This window comes from Convolutriloba macropyga, chromosome 9 (assembly GCF_964194025.1).
Source record: "Convolutriloba macropyga chromosome 9, txConMacr16.3, whole genome shotgun sequence".
Taxonomy (NCBI): Eukaryota; Metazoa; Xenacoelomorpha; order Acoela; family Convolutidae; genus Convolutriloba; species Convolutriloba macropyga.
Window position 1 is genome coordinate 25,513,012 of NC_134476.1, and position 11,551 is coordinate 25,524,562.

Below are 11,551 nucleotides of genomic sequence, written 5' to 3' on the forward strand. Positions count from 1 at the left end.
CATATAAAGCTCGTTATTGAAATAATAGTGCATTAGGTTATCAAAGTTCATTAAAATGGTGCATCACATAGCTGGCATTAGGTGTATGCTTAATGACGTTCAGTTTAGAAGCTGAATTAAGTATAGTTTTGGAATCTAACAAACTGCACTCTGAATTAGAACATTGAAAAAATAAAAAAAATTCCGTCAGTTTCTATCTTTTCTTATTTCCTTTTCGGTTTCGATTGCAATATGCATCAAGGGCGTCAACGGTGACTAAATTTGCGGTAATTTACCGGCTATTTCTATAAATTTTCAGGTTTTGGTACTTTTTTGTGTCACTCAATATTCAATGATCAAGTCTTATGACGCTTTTTAATGACTGAAAAATGAATCTAATTAACGGTTTGAGTTCATAATTATTGGCTTTTGTGACTTTAATGCTACTTGTTTTCAAAATTCAGTGAAGATTAACTTTCAACCGCGGTTAGTTTTTTTCTTTCCTTTTCGGTTTCGATTGCAATATGCATCAAGGGCGTCAACAGTGGCTAAATTTGCGGTAATTTACCGGCTATGTCTATAAATTTTCAGGTTTTGGTACTTTTTTGTTTCACTCAATATTCAATGATCAAGTCTTATGACGCTTTTTAATGACTGAAAAATGAATCTAATTAACGGTTTGAGTTCATAATTATTGGCTTTTGTGACTTTAATGCTACTTGTTTTCAAAATTCAGTGAAGATTAACTTTCAACCGCGGTTGGTTTTTTTCTTTTGTCAGCTATCGTCTTCAATGATAAGTACTTTCGGTTTTCAAATAGGACGTAAAGAAAACAAGGAGACTCAGTAAGGTGCGTATGCACATAAAGTTCAGACCACGCTCAATTGCGCATCTGACTCATTTGTCCACCAAATGAAGAGATAGAAAACTTTCAAAAAATCACTTATTGTTCAAAAATAATTGGTGTATCCTTCCAAAAAAAATCACTTTATGCTCTAACTACTTTTCAACTGAAACAGAAACTCGGTAGTGAGCCCATGGTACCTGCCATTGAGGAGAGTAAGAGACAACACAAACAACAAAGTCATATAAAAGAACAAGCATTACTTTCGACCAAAAATCTATCAATTTTTTCTTACAAACCTAACGAAAGTCCAAATAGCTTCAAATGAAAAGTGAAGTAAACCATTTGACTTGCATTTCATCAGAACAGATATGGGATCTGTATTTTTGAGAAGACTTAACAAGCAGACAGAAAAAAGGCCAATATAGAGACTACGTTTACACTTTTTGAAAACAAATATTTTCAATGTCATGAAAGCAATTAGCCATCAATGGCTATTATTTAGCTATTAATGTCATACGACTAGAAAAACAACAACTACAGGCAAAAACCAAAAAAAAATCTATTTTTCTGAGGAAACAGTGTGGAAGCATATCAAACATCGAAATCTGTTCACCAAACAAATCGAAAACAATTGATTGCGCTTTAGTACAAGGTCATTAATGTGATATACGACTTGTCAATAATGTGTCACTAATGTGATGAGTGGACAAGACACCAAAAGAGAACCTCAAAAATAAGGAAATGCCAATAAATGAAAAGTTGTTTAGGAAAGCTCGTATTATCAGCGCCAACAAACCATTATTTCAATTATAAAAAAGCAGTAAAGATTATATTTTTGTTCAGTTGAAAAATAAAGCAATCTCTCTTTTTGCCAAAACTACGCTTAAAAGACAAATTTCAAACAACTAATTATTTTGAAAACAAGTTTCATAAAAAGCTTAAGACCTTAACAATTTTAAGCAAATTTTCAACTATAATGGTAAATAGTTCAACTTGTTACTGCCTAGGATGCCGATTGTCCCTGGCATTACTGAGACTAAGTCCAAAGATTACGCCTTAGCACTGAAAACAGTCAAAAAAGTTCACGCACGATTTTATGCAAATGGTGTAGAAGCCAAAAACATTGCTTTTCACTGAATTATTATGTATCTTCATTGGACTCACTTTTCACGTCAATTTGTTCTGCCAATAATTGTGGTTTGATTTCAAATCTTTCTTGCCTGAAACTAACGTAAAAAAAACAAAAAAGGCAAAAGTATTCCAGGAACACGTATACAGCCGCACCTTTACAATCCGAATAATTTTTGAACTATAAATTTACACAACTAGACCAAAAGTGGTCTTGCTCTTGCAGCTTCTACATTAAAAATGTTCCAAATGTTACCTAATTAGATAATTTGACCAAAAAGACAATATCATAAATAAATAATGAGCTTTGGATACATATCGAGTCGTTACCAAAAAACTGAAAGCGTTTGATAGTTTCTATAATGACTAGCAAATTCGCGAATTCCTTAAAAATTTACGAAAAGATTTTGTCGGAGCCATAAATCCATTCGTTTTACTCATAAAACACAATTTTGGTTAATTGGACCTTTTGGAACATAAGTTACTCTTCTTTTATTTGAAGTACAGATAGAAAGTGTGAACCTTAGTTACTTTCTTTTACTCAATAGAAGCACCTATTTGTTCACTAACTTTATACAACCCACCGCGGATCTTTGTAACTCTTAAATAATTGTGGCTAATTTTTTGTTTTCTTTTGAAATTTTTGAAGATTTTTCAAGTTTTAATTTCTTTTATTGACCAATGAAATATTTTTTAGGCTTGACTGCGATTTAATAGATAACTTTTAAGCACCAAAATAAATTTCTCAGGATGTAAACATCACAAATTGCAGCATCTTTTTAATTGTTGCTATTTTAAGTTTTTCGAAATTTTTTGTTCTCTTTCAATTGTTCTTTTAGTGTTTGTGTTCTATTTTTTTTAATTTGCATAATTATTTAATTGTAATTTGTATAGTTATTTAATAATGATCGCATCTCGTTTTTTTTATTAACCTGAGTAACTACAATACCTATTATTTTTTTGTAATAGCTAATTCTTCTATTCAATGCTTTGGATTGTAGTACAGGACTTGTCTTGCTGTTTGATATTCTCTCCTATTTTTCCATGACTTTGGCCTTTGAAAACGGGATAAACAGGTAACACCCAGTGGGTATTAAGTTTCAGTAGATGCCCATAGCAGGCTTTAGTTGTCTTTTGAAGTGTTTACTCGTAAGTTTACTCGTGAATTATGCAAGTATAATTAAGAAAATAAGTTAGATTTAAAGCTAGGTTAATTTTAGGTTTTTGCTCGTGATATCTTATCTTAATTTAGTGATTAATAGCCGCACAGCGATAGCTGGGGCTATTATTGCCCTTCTCTTGGTTTTTTTAAAATTCAAAGAATTTGAATTGTATTGGGGCGCTGTCTTTTTTTTAAGATCTGTTCACACATTTCATGATTTTTGAAGTCAAATTGGTGTAGTGATTTTGGTCACGCCGAAACAGGAAGTGGAGCGAAAAAGCGAGTGGTTTTGCGGCGTGAAATTTTTCTGCTCTAAATTTAAAGTAGAGTGCGAAAACGGTGTTTTGAACAAAAATTCGCTTTCTCGCTTGTGGTATTTTGTTCACATGCGGCAATTTCACTTTGGTTTTTTCGATTTTTTAGATCGGATTTTTTTTCTAAATGGTTTTTTCCAATCCATTCATAGTCCGTTCTTGGTCTAGTTTTCTGTTTAGTCATTGAAAATTCTTTGAATTGTACGTCAGGACTTGTCCTGCTATGTTTTTTTATTTCGTCGTCGCGATTTTTGTTACGACCATATGACGTCACAACCACTTCAAATCTGCTTTTTGTTCATTCGGTCATGCAATTTCAACTGAAGTTCGTGTGTGACGTCATTTTTCGCTCTTAGTAGAGCGAGTTTTTTTCGTTCGTTCGCGTGATTATTTTTTTGGTCACAGGTGACTTACCACACTCTCAAAAATGACTTCCTCACTTTGAAATTGACTTTTATTTACTTTAATTCAAGAGATACGGTCAAATGGGTGTGTGTCACTCTAAATGAAGGTTATTAGAGAGCAGCTAATAGAGGCAGCAAAAACTTATACAGATTTTTAATCAAACTATAACATATCAGCCTTCAATGAAAAGACCAATTTTTTTGGTCTGTCTTTTTTACTGTTGAGATTGCAGATCTACAAAGCTATTGCGGTTATTTTCTGGCAATCTGCCAGCTATGTTTTATGTTATCTTGATTTAGTGTGTACCACCGTCGCCTCAATTGAATAAACAGCCACTGAGACCAATATTTACAAACTACTCAATGATGGACACAATTCCAGTGCAGAGCGAGGGCTTCCAAAGAGTGTCAACTGCCTCCTCGGCATCACTGTTAGATCCGATGCTGCCTCTGGAGGTAGTCAACAATGTGGGATCAAGGTCCAGCTCATCAGCATACATGCCTATGTATCCATCACAGCAAGAATTCCACTTCCAATCCAGGCATCAAGAAGCAATGCGCAGAATGCCCCCTGCACGACCTCTTACAAGGTAAAAAAGAATTAGCATTTCAGTTGAGTGTACGTTGTGCAAATAGATTCACTTGTAAACCAAAAGAGAAGCTTCAAATGGACATTCGGAGTTGAAGTTTAGGGTTTTTGCGACCACTCGAAAAATTGTTTGCTTGAAACTCGTGCCTTGAAGCAGCTCAAAATTTGAACGCTCATAACATTATTATTAGCTGCAGTCCTAAATAAGCGTTCAATGGCAAAAAATAGAGGTTTATCCAAGTGATTATATGTTACCCTTGCACAAAATGATAGCCCAAAGTATGTATTTATTATTAACGTGTACTTAAATTATTAAACACTATCTTTATTTATGCTCTTGGTGTGATTTAATACTCAGAATTGTCACAGGTTACCGAACGCTCTCCCGTTGGACGTGGCAGTTGCAGAAGAAAGCTCAAAGCGACTGGTTGAGGAGTTGCGCTCTCCTGCATCTGCTACAGAGAAGAGAGTGAAAGAGGGAGTCAACGAGGAGACAGTGCTGGAAACAGACGCGGAAGATGCACCCAAGAGACCACGACATCCTTCTGTTGAATCACAACTGCTCTGTAAGCCTTACCAATACTTTAAATTTTTACACTATTTTTACTGCTAAGGACATAATACAAGATTAGCGCTCTTTCTCCAATAAAAGAATTGATATCACTGGAAATCAAATAAATTCATGATGCAAGCTTAGATTGAAACTGAAATTAACTTAGATTGAACCAAATCTAATATGTGATGGACGACAGAGCGGGCAAAAGATGCACATAGTTGGTGACTTCAAAAAAAAAAACAGAAATTAAAGGGAGCCAAGGTTCAAAAGAGCCGAACGTTCAATCATGATAACGAATTTTTACAATTAAAGTTACTCAGAAAGTCAGACTAGAAAATTCTCAAACAGTTATTCCCAAGAATTTTAGAACTGAAACTTTATTATTCACTAGCAAAAGAAATCGAGAGCATTTCTTTAGGGTAAAAAATTTTAATTAGGGTAAGAAATACCCATATCAGTCACACCAACTCTAGCAAAAATTTTTGAGCGATTACTACTTGAACAACTAACTCACCACCTAACTCTTAATGGTCTGATTAACAAGAATCAATTCGGCTTTCAAAAGCAAAAGTCCTGTCTCGATACTATCATTTCATTAACTGAAAAGATAAACCAATGCGTTGACGAAAACGAAATTGTTGTCACACTCTTTTTAGACTTAGCAAAGGCTTTCAACTCAATATCTATAGATGTTTTTATGAACAAAATAAAAAGGTATGGAATTGGAGAAAATGCGAGAGAAAATGCAAGAATCTTATTAAACTCTTTACTTTGTGATAGAAAACAGTGTGTAAAAAATGGGATAGCAAAATCAGATTGGGTTGTCATAAATCACGGTGTTCCTCAGGGAACTGTCTTAGGGCCTCTAATTTTTATACTTTATGTCAACGATTTCAGTGAAGCTGTATCAACGAATTGTGATGTATTACAGTTTGCCGATGATACAGCAATTCTATGTCATGCAAAGAATGAAGCAAATTTGCAGCTAATAGCTGAAGATACATTAAACAAGACAGATCAATATATGAAACAAAACAGGTTAACTTTGAATGAGAAAAAAACGGAGTTAATGGTGTTCAGGAATGAAAAATTGCCGATCATTGAAACTGTCGATTTCAAGGGACACCGATTGGAAGCATCTGAAAAATGTAGATATTTAGGTGTAAATAATTGATAGGGAACTGACATACCAAAATCAACTAAATAAGGTTATCAGTAAAATGGCTTCAGCAATCAGATCATTATATTTGGTTCGTTATCAGGTACCGCTAAAAACAAGAATAAATCTTTTTAAATCACTAATTTTGTCTCATTTAGATTTTAGCGCAATTTTTTAAAATTTACCATCTTACTCTATTGACAGAATTAACAAACAGATAAACTGGGGAATAAAAGTTTGCTTTATGAAAACCAAATACGATACTGCCAGAGATCTACTTCTGGAGACTAAAATTCTTCCAGCAGAGCTCCAAATAACACGAGTGTCTTTAAATAGGTTTTTCAATATTCTCCAACAAACAAGAAATCGCTCTAATAAACATTTCAGATTTTTAGAAAACGTGCCTATTATTGTAAACAAACGAACCCATAACCTTTTCTTAGAACAAAAATGTAAGTCAAAATGGAGTAATGGTTCAATTGTTTGTAACTTTATTCGAAAATGGAACACACTTCCAATTACAATTAGAAAAGAAACGTCGAAGACCAAATTTAAACAAAAAGTTACAGCGGAAATGCTTAAACGACACGAAAGAGTTCCAATAGACAGAAGGGTTGCAGGATTTAAACATATTTTTTATTAAATTATTTTACGAAAACCGAACCTTAGTTTGTTATAAATTAGAAAAAAAATGTTTGTTTAATAAATTTCTAACATGTAACATTAACCAAGTGGTTAGTTTAATTTACATGTTTGCAGATCAAAAGAAAAATAGGCAAATATGATCACGTTTAGATCTGTTGGACTCCCAACCGGATTTCTTCATGGACACTTACTACAAAGCAGATGAGAAGCTGGATCGGATGCTGGACTTCAACGTTTTCAACACCAGACACCTGGAAGCCATGCGTGATTCTCTGGACCGAAAATACTTTGAAGAATGTCAGGCTGTGTGTGCAGCTTACGAGAGATACAGAGTGGCCTTAACTGAGAAAATACAGAAAAAAGTGGAAGCAGAATTGAAGGAAAAACACAAAAGACAGTTGAACCATATTAAGTCAACGCGTTCTGCCAAAAGTAACTTAACCGACCATCGAAATATTGATAACATATCTTTGTCATCTCTAGATTTCAACAATGAGTGAAGCTATCAAGAAATATAACTTTTTGCTTTCTTTGTAAGTACAACAACATTTCAGTAAAAGTTGATATAATGCTAAAAATCCTATCCGAAAACTATCAAAAGATTGATCTTATCATTGAAATATTGCTACCTGTTGAAGTTGCTCTTTTACGTCTAGCCTTTTATACTTTTAGCGTTTTATGTGCTTTTCTGTTTTAGCTATAATTCTGTCCAGTAAGCTATCCTTGCAGATATTGTTCAGTGCATTATTTATTTTGCATATCACTTCAATAAGTGACACTATCAAACAGTTTGAACAGAGATATTTTGATACAAGTTTTTTAAAACCTTGCTCTAGCCAGCATGCTAGTATGCATGCAAGTTTACATCGTATCGATCAATAGCTGTAGCATACCCTCAGCGGATTTTATTCGATTGTCCGTATTGCGAAACGATTCCAGGTTCCGCGCCCACGACCGCTGTGATAAGACCTTCTGAACCCTAGAGCATGATCAGGCTCTGAGTTTTTGGTCCGCTGAGAACCTATTTTGTTCTGATTTCCAGCATTTTTGGGTCTGCTGTCGGGACTGATTTTGTCAAACTGTTGTTTGGCATGAGTAGGAACGATGTCTGGGTCTGCTCGGAACGCAGCGCAACGATTCCGGTAAGTGTGAGCTGAGCAGAAAGAATTTAGACTAAGCCTCTTAATATCTTTGAGAACAAGAGGCCCACTTTCTAGAACACAGAATGACATACTCTAAGGTGCGTTTGCACATAATATTCCGACATTGCTCATTGACATTTTTTTATAGCCGCGAAGCAGTAAGCTGAGCGGAGCTATATTGCGGTGCTCTTAATTACAATTCAAAGAATTTGAATTGTATTGGGGCGCTGTCTTTTTTTAAAGATCTGTTCACACATTTTCATGATTTTTGAAGTCAAATTTGAGTAGTGATTTTGGTCACGCCGGAACAGGAAATGGAGCGAAAAAGCGAGTGGTTTTTCGGCGTGAAATTTTTAAATTCTATTAAAGTAGAGTGAGAAAGCGTGGTTTGAACAAAAATTCGATTTCTCACTAGTGGTTTTTTGTTCACATGCGGCAATTTCACTTTGATTTTTACTGTTTTTTCGATTTTTTGGATCGGATTTTTTTCTAAATGGTTTTCCCCAATCCATTCATAGTCCGTTCTAGTTTTCTGTTTAGTCAATGAAAATTATTTGAATTGTACGTCAGGACTTGTCCTGCTATGTTTTTTTTGTTTCGTCGTTTGACGCTCTTTTTCGTTTTACATTTGTTCAAACAGCAAACTTTCTGAATTACTTCTTCCTCTCACGAACGACGTATGCGCGCGTGACGTCATTTCTCACTCTCTTTAGCAAAAGTTTTTTGCGTGATTAGATTTTGATCACAACTGACTTACCTCACTCAATAAAATTACCTTTGCACTTTAAAACATAAGTTTATTTTGAATTTGTTTCAGGTCAAAGGAACTCATATGTGCACCCCAGAGTTACTACAACGATACGCTAACAAATTACTACAACAACACTTATCGAAAAAGAACTGTACCTATTATTTTTGCTATCGAGAAAATCTCAGCGAGCGCTTGTGATTTTCTCGTTACATCATAAGAAATCACTTCCAACCGAAAGTTTTTCTTTTCTCCTTGCCAGAGCTGCTTTTTATCCCTCCCCGCCAGCCCGTGATGAGAGAAATTAATTGATTACCAAAAATGAGTTTGGTACAGATTTCGTAACGTTTTGCAGTTTCTATTGCCAGAGTTTGTGGTTACGTAGAGTTAAAGGTTAAGCAGGGTTAAGTAAAAGTGGACCCTCTTCCAAACAATACATACTTGGAAGTTTTTCGATAGACAAAAAATTCGCACAATGTTAAATTTCTTCATATTAATGGCTAAAGATTAGTTGAAAAACATCTCCTGTGCGGTAACTTGATAATTGGTTTCGGCACCAACGGAATCTACGGCTTAAAAGAAATATGGTTTTCAGAATCTGTTTTGTCACTCAGTTTTGTTTTTAAAATCAATAGAACAATTGATTGCTTGACAACAGATTGTATTGACAATAAGAAAAAAATTGCAGTGGTGTCATGCTTCGAGAAAGACCTTAAAAACACTTCCAAATGGTTTCGACTAACTATTGATTTATTTTTTCGAAACCCCTCAGAACGCTCAATTAATAATCTGTCATATTGTCCATCACAGTCACTGAGCCGCCAATTTCTTGACGAAATGGCGTATAATTTGGACATGAATGCAACATTGCAATATTATTTATCTATTAACTCTCAAACGAAGTTTGCAGCAATTATATTAGTCATGTGGGTCTTAAAATTTTGACTTTTGTAAAGACTTATTCCCCAGATTTCTATTGTGTCCAGAGTCAACATATAGTCTGTCATGTCTGCAAGAAAAAATGGAACTTGATAAATGAAAAGCATTGGTAGTGGTAGTGACGTACATAGTGTAAAATGCTTTTCTTTCAGATCTGTATCCTGCTTTGATTGTAAGAACCCTCTTCACTTAAATACGAACAAACCCATGGTTTTCATCTATTCGTGTTTTACTTTGGAGGACGCTGCTCACTTTTTATTGGAGCCAATATGCTTTTTAACTTCATCATAAACGCAAATTTTTGAAAGGCCAAATGAATTGTTATCTTCAGCAATAGATGCACTGGTACTACTGATAGACGTGGTTCAAAGAGACCATTTAAAACCCATATTTTGCATTTGGATGAATTAGAGGTGTTCCCCACGGTACTATATTGAGTCAGTCCCCTCTTACCAATTTTTACGTTAATGATATAAATAAATGCATTCATCTCAATTGTCAATTAATTTAATACGCCGGTGACACTTTGACTCTATTGCATGACAAAAACATTGATAAAAACAGTGAATCATATCAGCAATCTCAAATTTATTTAAGTATTTCAATGAAAACAATTTACAAGTTAAGAGTAACAAAACTGAAATACTTGCATTCACATGTAATGGGAAAGCGAAGCAATTCGATCTACAAGTAAATAACCAGAAGCTTTGGGAAAAGCAGAATGTTAAATATCAAGGACACATGAAAATAAGGAAAATGGCGCAAGGAAAACTTGATATGCCTTACAAGACTCTGTTCTTGAGAAATTGAAAAAAGCGTATAGATTGTGTTGTATTGTATTAGATCAATTGCAGTACTCAGCCGTACTTCTGTCTGCCAACTATTGTTAAAAAATACTTTCGTCTTTGGAACTGCAATTAAACTGGGCTGTCAAAGCTTGTTTTAACAGAAAAAAAATATAATAGCTCTATAGATTTGAAACTAACGAGCTGCTTATTATACAAAAGAACAAATTCAAAAATAGCCTTTTCACAAACATGAAATAGACTGCCACTTAATAATTTTTATTGTGACAAAGGTCTTAGGTAAACTGGCCAGGCACCACGCAAAGAGTACATTGTAAAAATTGGCCCAAAAAGCGTTATTCGTTAAGGTATTATTCTTCTGAACAAATATTCATTGATCCTTCTGCAAATTTATGAGGGATCCACGAAATGTATCACGAGGTCAGATTTGTCCAAAAAGGAAATTATTTTAATGATTAACATTACTTTACTTCTTTTGTACAGTAATGAGCATTTCTGTTGGTACATTGTATACTATGTATTAAAAATACACTACGTTATCCAACTTATGATGATTTAAAGTGGCTTTGGAAATGTGATTTTCATTTCAAAATATTTACAAAAATTGAAAGTAAAGAATGAATTAAATCATCATTGGAGGGCCGGTAAGACCTACAAATAATAATATTACGAAACAAGACGAAATAAACATTAAAACAAACAAAAACATGAATTACCGCAAAATCTATTGATAACAATGAATAACGAAGTCAAAATACCATCAGATAAAATCTATAAATCACTTGTCAGTCACTAGAAATCAAACAAATAGGTAAGACTCACTACAAAGAGGTAACATAGCGGCAAAAAGAAGAAAGGGGACAAAGATCCAATATTTTTTGAGAACGAATCACAACAAAAAAATTTTTGTCACCCGCTAGAAAGCAGTTGAGAGCATTCAATGGGACCAAGTAACATGTTCAGAAAAGAAAAATGGGTTTAATAAACCAAATTTAATAAATAAAGTTTAATTAGCCAAATAAGTTTAATATTACGAAAAAAATTAATTGCTAGGGTAACATATAACTCCTTATGAAGGCACTAGGATCTGCCATTGCTGCCGCAAAGTCAAAAGAGTACAAAATAAAAGTAAT

The 11,551-nt window shown here is 34.1% G+C and overlaps 1 protein-coding gene across 2 annotated transcripts in view; it reads left to right on the plus strand.

Moving 5' to 3' along the window:
* Positions 1 to 7,597, plus strand: part of LOC142345683 (uncharacterized) — a 60,698-nt gene extending 53,101 nt beyond the window's left edge. For both annotated transcript variants that reach the window (XM_075397909.1, XM_075397910.1), the window contains 3 exons: positions 4,135 to 4,424; positions 4,793 to 4,989; positions 6,934 to 7,597. In XM_075397909.1, coding sequence (XP_075254024.1) covers positions 4,135 to 4,424; positions 4,793 to 4,989; positions 6,934 to 7,283 — 837 coding nt within the window. In that variant the 3' untranslated portion in view covers positions 7,284 to 7,597. The remainder of the gene's footprint in view (positions 1 to 4,134; positions 4,425 to 4,792; positions 4,990 to 6,933) is intronic.
* Positions 7,598 to 11,551: the final 3,954 nt, after the last annotated feature.